The sequence below is a fragment of the Cryptomeria japonica genome, chromosome 2 (genome assembly GCF_030272615.1).
Source record: "Cryptomeria japonica chromosome 2, Sugi_1.0, whole genome shotgun sequence".
NCBI lineage: Eukaryota > Viridiplantae > Streptophyta > Pinopsida > Cupressales > Cupressaceae > Cryptomeria > Cryptomeria japonica.
The window spans coordinates 194452367-194474695 of NC_081406.1; the positions used below are offsets into that span (position 1 = coordinate 194452367).

Sequence of the window (22329 nt, forward strand, 5' to 3'; positions counted from 1 at the left end):
GGAAGATAGAAGAGTTACCATGGGGGGTATCTTGTTCGAAATCAATGAAGAGGTCATATCCTAGGCGACGGGTCTTTCTATGGAGGGGAGGAAATGGAAAAAGCAGAGTCGTATTGCGGATACCACTAGCCTGAACCAGTTCTTCTGCGAGGGCGAAAACCCTATTAAGAGGGCTGGCAGATTCAACCGGGAGGAGCTCCCTTCCCCATGGGATGAGGTCAATTACATTGTGAGAAGTATTTCACGCTGGAGGGAAGGTATGGTATCTTCTATTACTACCATCTCCCTTTCCTTAACCATTTGAGAAATAAGGACTATATTTCCATTTCGTTTTTCTTGTTGCATTCTCTGGACGCTAATGTTAAGGACATTATTGAAGCTAAGAAAAAGGGGAAAGATTTCCCTATCCTCCACCAGGGCCTCATTCTTCGCCTGTACAACTTCCACCTCGCTCTTTTCCCGCCCCGTTCCATCTCTATCCAAAATGTGACTAATACCAACCCTTCAACCCACCCTTTTGCTAAAAATGATGCTAGCCCCCCTCGACTCCCAGAAATTGGCTCTTGTAGCAAGAAAACTAAAAAATACTCCCCTGAAGAGGTCAGAACTCCAAAGAAAGTCAGAATCCAGGAGATTGATTCTCACATGGATATCACCGATGAGGCCAATACCCCCCGTCGCTCTAGCAGGCTTGCCTCTAAACCCTCGGAAAAATCTAAGAGACCCCTCCTCTTCGCATGACGCTGGAAATTCCATCTCGACTGATAATGTGGTTTTTCTCCACCATAACCCGACCCCTTACTCTGTCAACTCCACCTAGGCTTCTGAAAGCCCCACCTCTTCAAAGCATCTGGAGCCTGCAAATTTCCCCTCCCCGACTTGTAGACTGGATAAAATGATGGTTGTGGAGGAGGCGAGTAGCATAAAAGAGGAGGAGGAAAACAACCTAGCGGAGCTGGAGAAAAAGATGGTGGCCCTTTCTGATAATGTGCAGGATATCACCAGCAGACTAGAGGTGGCGGAGTCCAAAATGCATGATGTTTCTAAATTCGCGTTGAATGTAATGCACTGCTCGGCTACCACTTTGTGCCTCATGCAGGAAAGTGCGTCCAAGGGTAAAGGCAAGGATGACGAGGACTACAAGGCCCTGTTCAAATTCCTCACCAAGGAATGGGCAAGAAAGCTCCTCCCCAACAAGAGCCAAGGGAAAAAGAAGTAATTCTCTAAATGCGACGGAAAGTTGGTTTTTTGCCTACGTTTAGTAGCCTATGGGCGGATAGCGTTAGCCTATGTTTTTGGTTGAATTTCTATGTTTATCGCCTTGCGTGGCAAATGTCTAAAACTCTGCTTATTATTGCTTTATTTCTGCTAAACTCTTGTAGAATGATAATTGTTTTTGATAGAGGTAAAATGTTGTAATTCTGCTGATTATATGTGGACAGTGGTCCTGCCACTATTCTCCTTATTGTTCCTATGGGTCAGCCCCCTTGTCTTTTGACTGCTTTTAATATCAAAAACATATTTATATATATGTTAATATATACACGTGTAAATACATGATAACAAAATAACAAATAGAATGTAATCATAGTAACAATGAGAAAGAATCATATCAAATAGAAACGAATTAACAAATACCTTAGGAATGAGAATAGAAGAGATTTTCATAAATCTAATAATATTGAAATTGTTGACATTGTTGCAAATTTAAGACCTTGACAATCTATGCGAAGATTCGAACTTTAGAGGAGCAGAGGTGGGACTTGAACGAATGGATATGGATGCAAAATAGGTACACAGTCTCATTTGTGGGTACATTGTGTGTAAATTCTGTGTGCCCCAATATTCTAAATCTTGCATTTGAAATCTTCCTTGCGTGCGCATAAAATATCTGTTCCAGAAAGGCAAGTGTTTGGATAAATCTGGATGCAGGGGAAAGTGACATTTCCATCGTGGAGTCCGACTGAGCATCGTTGAATATGCCAGGTGTGAAAATTTTATGCGTTTTTTAAACATAAAAGGATGTCTCCTTCTCGTCGTTTCCAACTTTCCAACAAGGGAAAATAGCCTTTCGCTACGTGTAAAGGAGAAGAAACTTCCTTACTAAATCAGACGTAAATAAATAAGAGTAGGATATTAATCATTTTTAGTAAGTAAATATGGGACATGCAATTAAATAATAAATGTATTTAGTTAGTTAATTGAAAAATGCTATATAATATTATTATAGATTTAAATTTAATATTTTTTTAAGTTTGACCCAATAGATATTAGATTGGTAAATTGTCTTCAATCAATATATTTTATTTAATATTATATTAAAGAGATTTGAACTTGACGTCATATAGGTTTCTACAACACACCTTTGTCGTTATATCAAACATTCTTCGACTTTAATATATTTTATTGTGTTTCTATAAAAATAAATCTTGCCATTAGAGATGAATCTGTAATTGTAAATTTGTCTTATCTTCACAAACTCATCTTATACAATCTACTAACTTTTGTTCATTAGTTCACCTAAGTGTTCCCGATTTTGTTCTCTATGTTTCTTGAATGTTGACAAACCTAATGGTACAAAGAGTTATTGCCTAGATCAACTTCTAGATATTGAAGAATATTGGAAAGACAAATATTAACTTTGTGCAAATTCAATGATTCTACAATCCTCTATTCATTTTAGAGCACTAATTGAACTATAGATGCAAATGATTGATCCTTATAATTTGATAATTAAAATGAATGCAATGAATGATTTTATAAACAAGGACATAACAACATATCACACGAACTTGTTTTTAGTTGGTCATGGGTGGATAGGGTAAAGGTGGGAAGTTAGTAAAATTTTAAATTTTAGATTTGGGTGAGGAGTGTGTGACTATAAATAAGTCCCAAGATAGAAAAGGAGTTGGATCGTAGTAGATAAAGTATGCATAGGAATGCATTTAAGCATGAGTAATAAATCAGTCGATAGGGAACATGTATAAGGGTGCGTGAATATGAGAGGAAGGATAAGTGATAAGTATATATATGTGTAATAAGGTTGGTGGATATGTTAAGGGATCCAACTTTGCACAAAATCATGTCATAATTAGTCAATATGTTTATGTAACAAAGCATTCCCCTCAAAATATGAAAAAAAATAAATGGGAAATGGCATGGGTATGCAAATTTCACCATTGCATGTTTCCTCCACTTTAAGGTGCATGTGAATATTAGAAAGATAATGCATCTCAAAGTATGTAGTGCTCATAAATATGCATGAAAATTAATTTAGACACTCAAAGGATATTATCATGCAATTCATATAAAGTAGTGAACCTTGTAAGGATACAATCATATATGTTCTTCTTATGTGTATGGATTATCCAAAGGATGGATCTCTATAACCGTTTACAATGTTATGCATATCTAAACATAGTAATGTTGGTGACAAGATATATCACCCGTTATTGTCAATTAGTTATATCCACAAGATACAAATAATTATTGAAAGCGGGAAAAATAATACATGAAAAACAATTCTTGTTGTTAGGAATGGATTTGAGACTACAAACTCATCTTGCACCTAAAAATTTGCCATATAGAATATATCAATTTTTTTCTTTAGTTCACCAAATCATTCTTTACTTTGTCATCCATGTTTCTTGAATGTTTAGGAATCTAATAATATTTTTAAAATAACTTAAAGGATTATTGTCACATCACAAAGAGCTATTGTCTAGACCAACCGCTAGAAATTGAACAACATTAAAAACACCAATATTTAGTGATGCAAATGCTCCTAAAATGCTAATGTAGCCCTAGATTCAATTTAGAGCACCATTAAACTATGTAAATGCATATGATTTATCCTTACAATTTGATAAGTGGAATGAATGTAATGAATATATTTAAAGGTAATGACATAGCAACATACCACACAAACATGTTTTTAGTTGGTCCTAGATGGGAAGTTAGTCAAGTTTGACTTTTAAATTTTTATTTGGGTGAGATAAGTTTGTGACTATAGATAAGTCCTAGGATGGAAAAGGCCTTTATAATGTGTACATAAGAATGAGTGTAAGCATGACAATAATAAGTAAGTGAACATAGACAATACATACATGTGTGTGAAGATGAGAAGGATAAATAGCAGGCGAATATAAATATGTACAATAGGGTAGCTAGATAACGTATGGTCAGGGACTTAAGTTTACACAAAATCATGTCATTTTTCATATGTTTATATATCATAGAACTTCCCTCAAAATATGCACAAAACTAAATGGGAAATGACATGGGTATACAAATTCCATGATGGCATATTGCCTCGATTTTGAGGTGCATGTGAATCCTAGAATTATCATTCATCTCAAAATATGTAACACTCCTAAATATGCATTACAAGTAAATACTTAGATATTCAAAGGATGTTATCATGAGATCCATATAAAGTAATAATTTCTCCAAGGATATGATCATGTTTGTTTTCCTTCTATGTATATATTTTCCATAAGACATGTCTCTATGAATATCAATAACACCAAAATTTAAGTTTGGCAGCATGATCAGTTGCCACATACCAGCAAAATCTGTATTGATTCGACTAATAATGTCTAGTGAAAAGGAATACAAAGTTAGAATTTGAATTTTAAAATTTGGGTCAATTAGTTGCCATCCAGATTCACCCCAAGCTAGGGAATTGTCAGTTTAGCAATAAAGATCAAATGTGTGGGAATGGGTACAAATATGAATACCTTAGGGTCAAGTTTTATTAGGGTGAACTTCTTTTTACATTGGATTTATAGAAATGATTGCAATAAAAATGCATAAACTTATATATGGCCTATATGGATCTAATGTACAGGCTAAGATTCCTTTGAAGATCTAAATCGTAATGTTCCCAAAATTGAATGCTCCTTTTTTTTAATGTTCTCATTGTGATTGATTTTCATTCCATATGAATTAACTGTACAAATGAATGTCTTTGAATATAAAGACATAACAATATTTCACATAAAAGATGTACCAAGTCAACTCATAATGACTAGGAAAAAGAGGATGTAAAATTTGAATTTGAATCTAATAATTTGAAATTTGGGATCAATCACATGCCATCTAGATTGACCCAAGGTAAGGAAGTGTTGGTTTCGAGGCAAAGATCAAATGTATGAAAATGGGTGTGAATATGAATACAATAAATAATTAATAATGGTGAATGTGTTGAAATGAATGCAAATAAAAATAATGTAAGACTAATATATAGAAATAATATTAAAGGAGGATGAAATGAATAAAAATATATATAAATTATCAGCATAAATTTTTCATAGTCCATATGCTACATAAGATATTTTAGATCACACTTAGTGATCTATCATTGAGAAGAGGAAAATGAAGGATTAGGGCATAAACATGGCCTTAAAACAAAATAGGGGGAAGGCTGGAGAACTAGAGAACATGAAACATGACCTCTAAATATTTAATTATTAATTAACATGGAAGAATATTTCACTACGGAGAGGATAAATCCAATTCACAAATTCTAAATAAAATATAAGACTATATGAATATTAAAAAAATTAAAGTCTATACATGCACAAATGAACCAAAAGTATGAATGCATGTGTAAAGGTGGGAATAATATTATATGCATACATACAAACTTCAAGGAAGGAAAATTATTGTAATAAATATGTTGATGCACTAAGCAAAAGATGGGGATGAGAGAAAATATGTTAAATATGAATGAGTAATGAGGAAAGAGAGAGAATATATGAGCACACAAAAGGACAACTTAAAAGAGTATAAAGGGAAAAGCAACACACAGGAATAGTAATACACAAAAAAGAAAAGAAAAGGAAATGTATATGTGTAACACACATACATGATTAGTAATAAACCTAGTATAATAGTAATAAATCTAATATATAGACACATACACAAAAGGAAGTGTATATGTTTATATAGATACCCATCCACAAATATTTATAGAAAGTAAATATATGCAAATAAATGCACAGTCTAGGGTAAGAATGTGTGTATTAAAAGAAAAATTATAAGAATGAAACACAAACAACTAAAATATTGTTTGAAAGTACAATAAGATGAAAACATTCCAATAAGGTTTAAAGAGATTAAAAGCGTCTTTTTTGTTTTTAAAGAAAAGGATATGACAAATGTATAGGTATAAGACAATGAATGTTTTTTATTAGTAAAGCGGCGTTAACAAGGACATTGACCCTTAACATAGTAAAAAACTATCAACAACACCAAAATACAAGATGTTGGCTCAAAAAACAACAGCCTGAATGCAGTAAGGAACAAAACACAATCAAACATGCCAAATAAAACTTGTCAAACCAAAAAACACCCAAAACCCCAATCAAGGAAGGGGGGAGACACCCGAACCCAAACAAAGGGGGGTTTGGGGGAGGGGAGAAGACTTCCCCTTCCGCCTGCAAGAAACCATTGTCTAGGTGATACTGTCATTAGGACCATCAAAAGAGAGATCAGTCGGAAGGGATCCCGCAAAGTTACAATCAGTAGTGTCAACAGAGTGCTACAACAGAACAGCAAGAGACTACTGCCATATGAACAAAAAAGAAAATAAACAAAGAAAGATACAAACACAAAGATGCCATATAAAATACCACAACATATAAAAAAAAGTCAATTCTTCAAAAACAAAAGCAAAAAGAAGAGAAAGGAAAGAAGACTTAGTGAAAGAACAAAAGTGACATAAGAAGGTGCTAGACCCAAGAAGAAAAAAATTTAACCAAAAACACAAAGGAAAAAGATTAAAAAAAAGACAGTAAATAAGAAGAAGATCAAGATAGATAAAGATGAACATAAATAAAAAAAATGCCAACAAACCTAATATAAATTATAAATTAAACTTGATTTAAAAATATATTAATAAATATTTTTATTGTATCTTTTAAATGAAATAATATCTGTACATTCCAGTAAGTTCTTTTAAACATCATACCTACGAAGAACTGGAACTTAAATGAACAGTATAGAAAATGAACAAAAAAATTTAATTTTCCCAGCGATGTAAAATCTCCCTGGTCTTTCAAGCACAATTTAACTTATCAGTTCCTGTGAAAATGGAAAACCCATAGTTTTCCGTTCGTTTTCTGAAGAATAATCGCCCTCTGTTTTTACATCAGCTAAAGAAATCAAGAAATCAATGTCCTCTAGAGCCTCATCTGGTGGAAGAAAATCCTCTACATTTAGACAGTGGCTGTTCTCAATATCCTGAAGAAGTAAATCCAGCAGAGTCCAATCGGGCTCCTCAAAAACTTGTTGCCCATTTATACATGACTGCGATTCCGAACCAGAAAATGTAGCGCCACCGTCCAGCGTTCTCGGAATCTCAGCCAAGGCAAATTTGGCCGCAACAGATTTAATTTGTGCGGGAGATAGTGAAGAGGCAGACGGAATTTCTGGTAGAGAGTCGGTGAAATTGAACTTTGCTTTGCTTCCTCTGAGGCAATACACAGCACAGTCATAAGCGCGAGCTGCCTGATAAGGAAAATCATAAGATCCCAGCCAAATTCTGGCTCTGGAATTGGGCATTCTCACTTCGGAGACCCATTTCCCCCATTTCCTCATTCGCACTCCCTTGAAATGTTGTGTCTGGTGTAAATTGGGGGTTTTCTGCTTTGGCGAGGTTTTACATTTAACCATATTTGGTAGCAGAGAATGCCAAGATTCGAACTCGGAATGAGCCTGGTGAAGTGAAGCCTGGGCAAATAAGCAAGCAGTAAAGTAGTTAAGAAGGTTGCAGGGTAAGTCTGCGAAGATTCGAACTCTAGACAAGGTGAGGCGGGGTTTTGATTGAATGGAAGCAAAATGAGTATAGAATGGTAGTGTATATATAGACAATCACATATACTCTGTGTGCCCGAGGATCCAAAATCAGCAATAGAAAACTTAGTGTTTAAGGTTTTGTGAAACAGTGTTTTGGAACAGTGTCTTGGGGCACCGTGTATAATCTGTGTGCCCGAGGATCCAAAATCAGCAACTGAAAACTTAGTGTTTAAGGTTTTGTGAAACAGTGTTTTGGAACAGTGTCTTGGAACATGAGGAGATAAAGCGAGGTTCCAGGAAAGTAAAAGTCTATTGCCAGGTCTATTGCCAGCTACAGGGATAAGTAGAACATTATCACGGAGTATCAATAAATAACATAGTTCTAATAACCGTCATTTTATTGTCATGTTGACCTCCCAATAGTCGTTATAGTGAAAACACCATTAATAAATTTGTTTATTGTCATGTTGACCTCCCAATAGTCGTTATAGTGAAAACACCATTAATAAATTTGTTTTGTACCAATAGGCGATCATTTTTTGTAATTCATTGGCCCATTTGTGCACAATTATTAGAACATTTGTCCCATTTGTGCACCACTATTGGGACATTTGTCAACAAGTACTAGCGATTTTGAGTGGATGGTTATTGGAACATCTTTAGTTAGGTATCAGGGGACACTTTAAAATGTGTACTTTTTGACCTTTGTGCGCATAACTGATTCCATAGTGTGTATCGTTACTACCTAGAAGCCAGATCAATAGTTATAAGTAGTTAAGTCCCATACGAAGACAACTTAAAAAAAAAATCAAAATCCGATGTACCGTTTAGGATCTGTGGGTGCACGAAGTTAGCTATGACGGCTACTGGTGCTCTTCCCCTACTCTCGCAACAGACAACTCATTCAATTGTATATTCAAGACTGACATGCAAATATGCCAAAGAATGAAATCATAGATGAAATGGATAGGATGGGGATCTTGCAATGTATGCGGAGGGGTTGGGATTTGAACTCGGCAATCTTCTTGAGTATAAAGGTTAAAAATAGAATTAAAATACAAAAATATTAATTATAAAGTAGGTTTATTAGTCTTAAAAAGATTTATTAGATATCTGAATAATGCTTTTGGATTTGATTGTGTAGGAATTTTTGCATCAACTTTTCGGATCACACTCAGGATGATAGTAGAGAGCACCAGGAGAAATAGATGATATTGCAGACCATGACACAATTAAAAGAGTGAGAAAGATGGGGGGAGAGAGAGAGGGTAATATAGTAGAGAGCACCGGGAGAAATAGATGATCTTACTCTCTCTCTCCCCATCTTTCTCATTCTTTTAATTATGTCTTGGTCTGCAATATCATCTATTTCACCTAGTGCTCTCTACTATCATCTTGATGATGGATCACAGAGTGTGATCCAAAATGTTGATGCAAAAATTCCTACACAATCAAATATAGAAGCATTATTCAGATAGACTAATGGATTGTGGAAATCTAATGACATAGATTTATTAGATATCAATTTTAAAAATTCATATGGATTGAAAATAGACAATAATAAGAAAGTAAGAACCCTCCAGACACATAAATAAGATATAATCGCTTGTTCCTTTTAGGATTGTGCATACTTCAAGTATTTGAAGGAGCAAGTGCATTTGTATTTCAAAACTAGATAAGCACAAGAACAACCATATCAACATACTAATAGGAAACAATAATCCTTAAAGGCATTGAAGTCAACATTTGAACAAGAACATTAAAGTTCTACTTAAATTCAATATAGGGCAATCCTAATTATTTCTGGTATCAACCTTGATGTCCTTCCAATTAGAAGTTGATTTAGCCAAAAAAAATCAACAATCTAGTTTCCTTCCCTTCTAGTATGGTTTCACTGAACAATATCAAAACATAAATGATAATGTTGATATCTTTCTTACATCATTTATAAAACCATTGCTAAAAGTGAGGAGGATTTTCTTTTAAAATAACAAATCAAGATCTTAAAGTTAGATTCTAGAATAATATTGATAAAATGCTTTAGCTTATCTTCTAAAAATGCTTGATGAATGCCTATAGCCTCAACAAAATTATTGAAAACACTAAGACTACCAACAAACAATAATTTAACACTACCATTATGAGCACAACAAACACCTCTCATGCTAGCTTTTTCAAGATTTTTTTTTGAAGCTCCATTAAAATTAATTATAACCAATCTTAGAGGAGGATATCTACAATTAGTAAGTTGATATATGCAAGGGTTGTTATTGGAAGAGATGGAAGAGGAAGAAGCCACAAGAATACCAAGTCTCATTAGAACTTTGAATTTCCACTAAGAATTCACTTGATAATTTTGAATCCAAACTTGATAGGTTTCTTTTGGATTGGTCATAATTCTATCCCAACTTGACTTGTATGCCTAAACAAATAATTGAAAATCCTCTTATTATATTCTAGTCAAATATTATAGAAAATCAAATTACGATCAATATCACTCAACAAATTAGGGACTTTTAGGTTCAAAGAGCTTGGATCTAGTTAATTTACAAGATAGTCTTAGATAGAATCATAATTATTCCATGAAATCCTCAACAAATTTGAAAAAGGGGCAATCTTAAGGAAGATTACTATAAATCTCTCCATCTTGGAGGAAAAAGGTACATCTACTTAGGCCAACAACCTCATGCTTCCCAAGATTATCTTCTAAGTTTTCTATCAAAATAGTTTTATAACCATATTGTATTGTGTATCTCATAACCTTTCAAAGCTTTCTAAGGAAATATAAATTTTTATCTGAAGAAACATTTTAGGAGGCTAAATTATGATATGATTGATCAATAAGAGAGAATTGTTGGCCCAACCAAAGACCTTTATCTTTCCATTTCGAAATCCTTAAACCATCTTACATTACCTCATACTAAAAATTAAAAACATAACTCTAGCTAACTTCAACATATTTATATTTTAATTCAAAGCGATTAGAGAATTATGCACAAAGATGATTATGTTTGTCCCATATATCATCCTACAAAAGAGCAAGGTCATCCTTCTCCACAATCTAGAAGTATGATTTAATCAAACTACTAATCAACTGCTTTATTTTGCATATTTGAGAACCCTTGCTACCAATGGTTGACATCCTAGGAAAGAAATAATGATTCTCCACATTCAAGTACTTGAGGTGAATAATTCTCTCCCATAAAGATGGTTTCTCCACACACCATATTGAATATAATTTGGGTTCGCAAGAGCTATATTGTTAAGAAGAGATCTCATACCTAAACCACCTCTATCTTTGGGTTGATAAATTGTATTTTTGCTCATCAAATGTCATTTCTTTTTCTTTGAATTTCCTTATTGGAAAGAAACTTTCTCATGATATGGTCTAAACCATAAATTGATGCCTTTTGGAGTTGCAAGAGCCACAAACCTATAAATTTGTAAAGATTCAATAACCCCTTCAAGAAGGACGATACAAACAACCAAATAAGGGTATCTATGTGACTAGTGACTAATGTGATGTTGAACAAATTCAACATAACATTCCAAGCTTTCTTCCCAAGTCAATTAGGAGACATAAGGATACCAAAATATTTGAAAGGGGAAGAAGCAATCTAGAAATACAAAATATTATCAATTTGTTCTTGAAAATGAGGGTTTGAATAGAAGAAGAAAATTTGAGATATATGTTATTTCAAGAGTTGACTAGACACACTAATATAGATCTAGGACTTTCCTAGGAGAAATAATTTTGCATTTACTTAAATTTTTATGTTGTGGGTAGTTTTAGTTGTACGTTATTTTATTTATTTATTTTTATGAATGTGTTTTGTATTATTACTTTGTGTAAAGATTAATATTATACACATCTCAAAAATAATTGTGTTGGCTTGATGATGATTTTTGCATTTGATGATTTCATGTGTTGTCATTGATGGCACATCTGTTTTGATTGTCATAGTCATCTTAGTATACCAGTTAAGATAAATTGGTATATTTGAGTCATTGTATTGTTAACCAATATTATATGTATAGTGGAAGTCTAACTGGTATATGTAGACAAGTCAATCGGTTTTTATCAGTTCCAGAGTTACCAGTTTTGAGATGCTACAGATAAAGTCAAGGAGGAGCGTGGAGACAATCAACCAATATGAATTCAAAGTGAATCGGTCTGTGAATTAATATTTTATTTGAAGTGGTCAACACTAAACCCGTATCGGTGTTCTAACCGGTTTTCCCAATTTGTGTGATGAGTTACCACCAACTGTGATGTGTTACCACCGACCAACACTATGACGATGATTTGTGTCATGTTAAGGAAGATTGTCCTGATTCATTGAACCTAGGAAATTGTGTCAAGGTTCAGGAGCTGACATGAAATCTAATATCTATATAAAGACATTGTGATGAGTTATTTCAAGAAGAAGATACAAGTTATGATATGAGTTGAAGTGGATGCGATTTGTTGAGGGAGTTGCAGAGTATGTCGGTGATACAATAATGTATGTGCAAAAAAGGATCTAAACTGGCAAAAGGTGCTATTCTTAGATCAATCCAACTATTCTTCTCTAACCACTACAACAGTAAAATCCCTTAACCGGGTAAGCTCTAACAAGCTTCTTTGTATAAATCCTCTAACAAGGTGATTCATTAATTTGGATCTAAATCCTCCATTGAGGTTACCTTTAACCAGGTATAGCTCCTAACAGGGCTTGAGATCTCTAATAGGATCTACTCCTAATAGAGCATTTGTAGACCTTAACCGGCCAATTATCTATACTACAGATAGTTAACTTGTGAGTTCCATCTCACCGTGGTTTTTCCCAGTTGGTTTTTCCATGTTTAAATCTTTGTGTTATGGTGAATATTTTGCTTGTGGTGAATACTTTTATAACACTTTGGATTATATACAAATTCATTGGTAAATTGGTTAAATGTTTTTACTAGTCTACAATTAAAGTGTTACTGTTTTTTCTTTCACTGATTCACCCCCCCCTCTCAGTGCTTTATAAGTTTATCAAATAGATGGTAGAAAAATCAGATTCTAAAATTTATACAAGAGAAAGCCTTAACCAATAAAATCTTAAAAGTAAAAGAGAAGGATACTAAGTGGCAAGAGCTAAACCAATAGTAGGGGGTAGATTGAAATCATCTAACTTTCTCTAGATATTAGTAGAGTTTGGCATAGTATTCTTCAACAAGGGGCTGATTGTTACAAACATGGGAAATGGATAAAGAAAGATGAGGAAATTTCTAAAATTTGGATATCAAAATTCCTTGTGGAAGTGGCTTAGAAGTGACCAAAGGAAGGTGAGATAACTTTAAGATCAACTATGAGTAATCTAGTCCTTAGTCATTCTTAGAGGGGCCGAGAAGCATGTGATTGAGATTCTTGTCCACCACATGTATTCTAATTGATTCTATGAGAGGAGAGAAACACCTATTGGAGGGTGAAGTTGGATATACTCTATAAATTGTACATAAGGCAGTACCCCAATGATCTAAAAGCACTTACAAATGGACCACTTCACGTGGGAGTTTGAATGACTAGATGACTAGATGCAAGTTTAGATCCACAAGGTAGATAAAATATGTTGGTTGACAAAGTTGATTAAAAAAATTAAAGATCTTGTCTTCTTCATAATCTTTGATGTGTATGTTAAACAATATGATAGCTATGTGAGTTATCCTAAACATGAAAATTAGGAACATTTTAAAAAGAGGATAGCATATCTTGAAAGTTAGATTTTGTTGGATACATAATCCATATGCATAAAAGATGAATTGGCATTAAAAGATAAATCATGAGAAATTGCTTGGTTCATACTATCCTTATGTGGACTACTACTAAAAAAATTGGCAACAAAAGTAGTGTCAATTCCCTAAAATAAGTGTAAAGTAAACAAGGTGAGACAAGTCATTGCAAAGATTTATCACTTAAATGTGATCTAAACTCAATAACCAGTAAAATATCATTATTTGAGTATTCATAATTAGCAAGTAAAAAAAATTCAAATATACCTAAGCATTCATATAACTAGCATAATCCTCATGTAATAGTTCCTTAATAAGAGAAATAATATCATAAATTAATAAATAAGGAGGTCTAATAGTGTCAAAAACATCCACATGAAGAGAAAGAAGTATCCTCGTAAGGTATGACATTATCATGCAATATATGGGGACCGATAGAGTAAACATGAGATGTGGAAAGTTGATCATCATGAGTCACACCATCATGTATATGAGAATACATGTTATCATTGCAACATGTTGCTATGGATGTAAGACTATCATGACATGTAGAATGAATATCATCATAAGGTACACCTATGTCATTAATAGGTAAACGAGGTACAACCATATCCTCAATATCCGTCATACAAGGTGTATCACAAGGTAAGACCTTACTAAATATGCACTTGAATCACTATCACAATCCATAAGGTCATCATGAAACTAATGGACACACAACTCCGACTAACTTGATAAAGAAGGAAAAATACAATACATCATAAAACAACACCTCCATAGAATATGTATTCATATTGTTAACCTAAAAGGTCATGACAATATCAAGTATGTAAGGATCATTTGTTTTATTCATATTGTTAACCAAAAGGTTGCGATAATATCAAGGACAGAAGGATCATTTGTCACAAAAGATAGGAACATACCATAATTAGAACCATATGCATGTATATCAACCAATAAAAATGGTCTAAGAAGAGCCATAATGATATATTATCCATAGGTGGGAGGGAGTGATCCAAGTTGTGTATCATTATGTATTCCCAAACCCAAATGAAGATATGATAAGCATATGTAAATAAATGTAGATTCAAACCCTAGGAAATCTTTGTTCTTGAAAACTATTATACCAAATTAAAAAACCCTAAGAGAAATTAAGGTAATGTCAAACCTTAAGGGGTGTAAGAGTAGATGGTTTCACAAAGATATAAGGGTATAAATTCTCTTTTACATGAATTTGGGTCAATCAAAAAAAATGTGTTCAATCAAGCATACATTAACTTAGATTTAATTAATGAAGTAGAGCTAGGAAATGGTAAATTAAAATGTTATTTTTAGAAAATGAGTGGAAAGAGATAAGACAACAAACTTTGAGAAGTATTTTTTGTAAAGAATAAATGTTGATGTTGCACATAAATTAGTCATACAAGTTAGAAAATTAAATGCCTTTACCTTGAAGAATGTCATGTCCTCTATAGTGTTTGAAATACCTATGGTTGAGTCAAGCACCATGGCAATGATCTAATGTGTGGGATTTCTTTATAACCCACAAGATCATTAAAAAATAATTTTGACTTTTCAAACCTATGACGCTTTGATCTCTTAAATATATTTTTTATAAATAGGTGTCAAATATTACTTATATAAAAATACAATATTATGCATGACAACATGACTAGGAAATCCCTGGGCGGTTGGGTTTTTCCTTTCTTTGCTAATCTTGCTAGCTCATGACACTTAACATGAAGAAGATCATGGAGAGAAACACAAACTAGGAGCTTGTCCTTGATGACTTGTACCCTGATAATGATCTCCTATACCAAATGCATGTAAGAACAACATTATTTACAAATACCTTAAGGAATTTTTTAGATTACAATGGTCAAGTTCTCCTAGGTCAATCACCTCGATGGATTGACTTTACAACCTTGGGCAAATATTCAAAGACAATATTCTCAAGCATGCATGTAGATGACCTATACATGCATATTTTGATTTGATGCATTATTTTTTTAGCTCCAAATCAACCTTGGGAAAATATTCAAATACAATAGTGTCAAGCATGCATGTAGATGACCTATACATGCATATTTTGATTTGATGCATTCTTTTTTAGCTCCAAATCAAAGTGTTCCTAGAATGATTTTTTCTTGCTACCTTATGAATTGATTTCACATTGAATGTATTTTAATATCAAGGCATGACAACACGTGCAAATATGTACCAAGTCAACATCTAATAGCTATTAAACAAGTTGGAAATTTGAATTTGAAATTTTAGAATTTTGGAGTGAGTCTTGAGCCCTTCAAAATCAAGTTGAAATATTATAAACTTAACATAATAAGAAAGTGTAGATCTCAAATATATAGATATAGAATTTAGAATTTAGAAATCAAATATATAAATATTTTTCAATGGGTCCTTGATCTATTGATAATGTTGAATGGTTCTGAATGACCCCACCAAGGATCAAGTCTCGTTGAGTGCAAGACCCTGACATCATAAGGGATGAGACTGACATAATCGAATTTGATGGAATGTATACCTCTCAGTCCTTGACTCTTAGTTCAAAAGATTTCAACCTAAAGACTTGTGCTCCCATATCAAATAACTAATAGTTCGTTATAGATTATATAAAATCCTCCTTCAAAAAATATATAAATAATTATAATTGTATAAAAATGTAAAAAATCAAATATACAAATGAATGTAAATAGATATAAATCATTTCATTAAAATTGGTCTTAAACTATATGGGAATTTCATGCATATGCAAATTTCTCTATAACAATATTAAATGCCTTCATGCTCCTACACATGTACTTTTATATCAAATATAATTGATGTAATTTTTTTACATGGAAATAAGCAAAGATTACATCAATGAACTAGCATCTTTGATTTATATAGGGGTAGTGGAGCACCCTAACTTTGTGTCTCTCAAAATCCTATATGGGTATTTGAAATCACTCTAGTTTTGTCCCTTATAAAATTTGGTTTCATGTTCACATGGTTAAATATTATCGCATCAACATGGCTTTTGTTCAAGTGTTCAAAATGGTCCCAAAAGGAAGTAAGACGGATGGTCGTACACTAAGTCATATTTTATGATGCATTGACATGACACCACATAATTCATTACTTTTTAGATTGAATAGATAAATTGAATATCATATGATTATTTAATTTTCCACTAATAGATCTATTTTGGTCTATACTCACTATAAGATCCCACTCTAGTATTGGATTCTCATGGATTGCAACAATTTGACTTCTAAATCAGAAATCATCTTTGATTAAACAACAAGGTATCGCAAGATTCAATCTGTCAAAATCATCTGTAGGAAAAAGATTATAGAAGTAGATTTGATTAATACTTCTTTTATATTGTTTTCCTTCTCTGGAAAACATCTTACAGATATCCAAAGCAGGAAAAGTAGAACTTTTTGGGAACAACAGTATAGAAAAAGAATAAAGAATTCCAGTATTACAAAGCGCCGTAATATCCCACGCTCTTCAAACTAATTTCTTCTGACATATATTTCGTCAGTTAGTTTGAATTTGGAAATAAACCCCGTCGTTCGTCCGTTTGCTGGAAAAAAATCCCCCTTTCCTCTGGCAAGAGAAAATCAATGTCCTCAATACTGAAAACCTCGTCTGATGACAAAAAATCCTCCAAATCTTGAGATTGGCTGCTCTCAATATCCTGAAGAAGCGAATCAAACAGTCTCAAATCCGGCTCCTCTAAAATTTGTTGGCTGTCTACAGGCGACTGCGATTCTGAACCAGAAAAAGTGGCGGTACCTTCCAGGGCAAATTTGGCCGCAACAGCTTGAATTTGTGTCGCAGATAGCGAAGAGGCGGATGGAATTTCCGGCAGAGAGTCGGGGAAATTAAACTTGGTTTTGCATCCTCTGAGGCAATACACAGCACAGTCATATGCACGAGCAGCCTGGTGAGGGGAATCATAAGATCCCAACCAAATTCTGGCTCTGGAATTGGGTACTCTCACTTCCGAAACCCATTTCCCCCACTTTCTTATTCGCACTCCCTTGAAATGTTGTGTCTGGTGTGTGTTTTGGGCTTTCTGCTTTGGCGAGGTTTTACTTTTAACCATATTTGGCAGCAGGGAATGCGGAGATTTGAACTCAGGACGAGCCTTGTGAAGGAGAGTCTGGCCAAAGAAGCAGGCAGTGAAGTAGTGTGAGCAGTTACAGATTGAATTTGCGAAGATTCGAACTTGAGACGAAATGAGGGGGAATTTGACTGAATCGATGAAAAATGGGTGCAGTGTGGGGGACTTATATGTGCAAATTGCATATTGTGGGCACCATATTGAATCTGTGTGCCCGGATTCCGGATTCAGCAGTAGAAAACTTTCAAGTCTTCGAGGATTTGTCAAACATGAATTTGGAGCATGAGTGGAGAAAGCCGAAAAGTGAGAACACTAGACTTAGCCAGCTATAATCTGCTAGCTTTGATGGTGAAGTGGACTCTTAATATGTGTTTCGTGGTAATTGCTAATTTTTAAATTTTTTAATTGTTTGCTACAAGATGGTATAATTTTTTTACATTATAGCATAGTGTGAACTCAATGATATAATGATAAATAGATGGTGACTTAAATTTGGCTGATGACATATGACTTTCTTTTACTTTTAGAACTCTTTTGTTGATAAGTGTGATTTATTGTAGATAATTTGTTACAAGATGGTATAATTTTACATTCTAGTCTAATGTGAATTCAATAATATAATAAATAGATAATGTCTTAAAATTGGTTGATGAGATATGGCTTTCTATTAGAACTTTTTTGTTGATAAGTGTGATTTATTTTAAATTATTTTTTGTGAAATAAATGTCTTGTAAAGTTTAAGGTTAAGCATAGGCGAAAGTGAATTAGTTAGGACATGCATTATAATCTCTTAATGGATTAGTTAGGACATGAATTAGTTTAGGTTTAATGGATTACGTGTTTGGAAAAATAAACAAGGATGAAGAGAATAGAATAAGTTATCTGAATATCAAATGAAGAGAATATATAAGTATGTAAAGATGGAGGGGTGAAATCATAGACAAGTCCAAACTGTCATTAATCTCTTAAGGGTAAGCAAAATATACAATGAAATCATGTATCAATTTGTTATAAATGAATTGTAATGAATACAAACAAAATCAAATTGTTTCAATGCTTCATTAATTACAGTTAGTCTAAATCCATTCATAAAAAATATATAACCATTCATGTACTCATAATTTGCAAGGAAAAATGACTTAACACGTAAAGATGCATTACTAAGATCATCAAAGTTATCAAACATTAATTCTTGACTAAGGTTGCACATATCATCATGTATTGTCTTATTGTAATGGTGAAAATTGCATACCTTGCACTTTTACCTTTTTTTTGAGCCCACATTGACCCAACTGTCCTTCATGTAGATACTAGAGGACACATGACATAGTTTTTGAGTAAAATTTTACACATAACATGATACTAGCCTTGTTCCATTTGCATTCATTCTTAAGGACAAAATATATTCTTGAGTTACCCATCCTCCACCTATATTCATATACACAATTATTGAACTATACTAACATTTTGTTTAAATGACCCTAACCATTCCAAAAAAAAAAGTAAATTTAGGATTGAGTTGACACTTTTTGTGTAGTCAATCTAAGTGTTGAGTCGCCCACCTAATGTGCAACTTGGGTGCACATCCCTACCATATGGTGTTCATTTACTATTGCACATGAGTTGCTTCATTGTTCTCTATAACAAGTGGGCATCTCTTGCTAAATTGCATTGACCTTCGAATAAATTTGAATGATACATGTAATTGTCTAGTAGGATACATGTTCTTTGAGATATAGGTGGAAGATGACATTATGATGAAGAGCTTGTGAGCCCAAAAAATGCATACAAAGAAGCTAGTTGGATATCAAGTCACCCAAGTGAGCCAATAAAAAGACTACATTCAATTAACCACCCATGCTCTAAATCATGGTCTATTAAAGAATGAAACATTGTAGATGTGCAAAACCATAGATTGAGGGGATCCACACAAAATCTACAAGTAATGTCAAAAGGTCTTTTAAAATCTTTAAATTGCCCACAAAATCAATGTGCATATATGAGGCTAACAACTTTAAATGTCCAAATATGATGATAGTGATGGATATAAAACATCGTATTCAAAATATGCAAGTGTTGGACCTTATGTGTAATATTAGCCAAAATAGGCCCCAAACTGTTGTTTTTATCATTTCCTAAAGCTAAAGCTAAGTGTTTTCAAAGTCGCTATGATCAAATTGGAATTCAGAGGTTTATTAAACCTATCTATAATGGTTCATTTTAGAGTATATCTTTATTGTTATGTATATATTCATAGTATCTCATACTTGATAAAAGAAGATTTTAATTCTACAATGTAATTCTAAGTTCCTAAAAATATGTTGCATGATTTCTTAACTCGTATGGACCTTAATTGTCAAGTATTTCCTTTGAATTGGAAGCCTTGATTCACATTGCTATTTGAAATCCCGCACCATGACAAATAAGAAAGAAAATGCCCTAGAATTATCTTAAATCTTTCCTTGAGCATTGAACTCCTTCAAACGAGTAATTGATTGAGGTTCCCTTACAAATTTATTGGATGAAAACAAATTATAAATTAGAGATCTCATTATCTGCACCAAAGGAGGTAATTTATTCAAAAACTTTTATGGTAAGACTAGTGAGTGATTTCTATGTGCAATGTTTGGAGATTTGATATGGGAAATCCCATTGTGCCTAATTGCTTCATTGACCATGATATCAAGTTGAATATTCTACTAAGACATATAATCTTTGGGTATTTTTTAAAACCAATTTCAAGGGTGGGAGAATTTTGATTGAGGATATTTTATTCCATAAAACTAATGCCCGAATCTTACTAGATTTAAAATTCCCGACCATAAAATACAAGAAGCGCGAGCTTAGTTATAGGAAAAAATGGTTGCCAAATTTAAAATATAGATGACATGGACAAAGAGCTAAACTAATTCTAAAAAGAAAACTGGAGTCAATGGAGGTTATGCCTTTTGTTTCATATTTCAAAGACACTTAAAATAGCATGTGTCAAGACATGAGAATGATGTTGGCCCTACTATGTTTAAAGGTGTCTTGGTTTTTTCCACTCGTATTCAAAGTGTGTACCAAAACATACTAAATTAAAATACGGTGCCTATTTCACAAAGAATTTTGGGGAAGGGCTAACTAATATTAAAAAGTAGGGGTAAGAGAAAAAAGTTGAGTCCACTAAGAGTGGAAGTTTTCCACTTAGCCAAAATCCGCAAAGTGTGCGAAGCGCAATGAGATCCTGACGAAAACAAATTGGGATCTTGTTTAACTTCGATATCCTGAGCTAAAAAATGAATTGGGAGCTCGTTGCCAACGAGACCCTGAGCCTAATCAGGTACTTGTTTAAAATGCATCAAGATCCTGATTCGAAAAAGTATTAAAATTGAAAAAAAATGAGATCTAGTTCATTTTCACTGTCAAAACTACTCGAGATCCCAATTCAAAGAGCATTTAGCCACCTGCCAGCCCCTCCAAGTAGGCTTTTTTTCCTCTCTTTTTTTTAGTTTTTTTAATGTATTTTTTTAAATTTTAAATGTAAAAATATTGTTTTGTTTAGGTTTTCATTAAAAAGAATTAGTTTGGTTTTCATATTAAAACAATTTATAATTTTACGTTTAGTCATGTTTTAAAATTTATGTAGTTTATAGTTTTTTTTGTAAAATGATTTATTTTGCATAATCTACAAAAATGAAAATGACAATAAAAACGAAAAAATGAAAATGAAAACAAAATCAAAAATGAAAATGAAAACAAAAAGAAATCGAAAAACAAAACAAAAACAAAAACGAAAACGAAAAAAGAAAGAAAACAAAAACGAATAATTATCACATGACCCCTCAAGATATTTATGATCACATGACCCCTTAAGACATTAATCATTACATGACCAATCTTATACTTTCAATGTATGTACATGATATTCAAGATCTCATTAGGACCTCTAGTTGAAGTAGGACCCCTTTAAACATTAATTATCACATGACAGTCCCTTAAAACATTCATTATCACACATTAACCTTTAATCTACATTTTAATTATCATATGACCCCTTATACTTTCGATGTATGTTCTTGACATTCAGGATCTTAGGAGCTCTCTAAGGTGAAATAGGACCCCTTAAGACATCCCCAATCACATGACCCCTTAAGACATTAATTTTCACATGACCCCTTATACTTTCAATGCATGTACATGACATTTGAGATTTCATTAAGACCTCTAGCTAATGTAGGACCCCTTTCTAGACATTAATTATCACATGATGATCCCTTAAAACATTCATTATCACACATTACCCCCTAATCTACATGTTAATTATCACATGACCCCTTTATACTTTCAATGTATGTACTTGACATGACCCCTTTATACTCTATGCTTTGTGTTCATTATCCTTTGATTTATCCTCTCTCAGGGGCTAAATTATTGCAATAACATGCTTGTCTTTTTGGGTGTATCCTACCTTAAAGCAATTGCTCCCCGCAAGGCGTGTGCAATCACTTTAACGTGGGGGTATACACTCCGCTCATGATTCTCTCTCTTGATACTTAAAGTTACTTAGCGAACTTTGTCTTTACTTTGTAATTTTTAGTATCTTCTTTTCATGACTCATAGTAAGAGAACCTTACTAGTTGTAGTCATGGTTCTCTCTT

At 33.3% G+C, this 22329-nt stretch overlaps 2 protein-coding genes across 2 annotated transcripts; both read right to left on the bottom strand.

The window, feature by feature from the left end:
• Positions 1-7006: 7006 nt before the first annotated feature.
• LOC131049838 (ethylene-responsive transcription factor ERF018) lies at positions 7007-7899 on the bottom strand. The gene has a single exon (XM_057983922.2). The coding sequence runs from the start codon at positions 7675-7677 to the stop codon at positions 7072-7074; it is 606 nt and encodes a 201-aa protein (XP_057839905.2). The 5' UTR covers positions 7678-7899; the 3' UTR covers positions 7007-7071.
• An 8910-nt stretch (positions 7900-16809) lies between these two features.
• On the bottom strand, positions 16810-17987 carry LOC131049841 (ethylene-responsive transcription factor ERF018). Its single transcript, XM_057983926.2, has one exon. It carries the CDS (start codon positions 17669-17671, stop codon positions 17105-17107), a length of 567 nt encoding a protein of 188 aa, XP_057839909.2. The 5' UTR covers positions 17672-17987; the 3' UTR covers positions 16810-17104.
• Positions 17988-22329: the final 4342 nt, after the last annotated feature.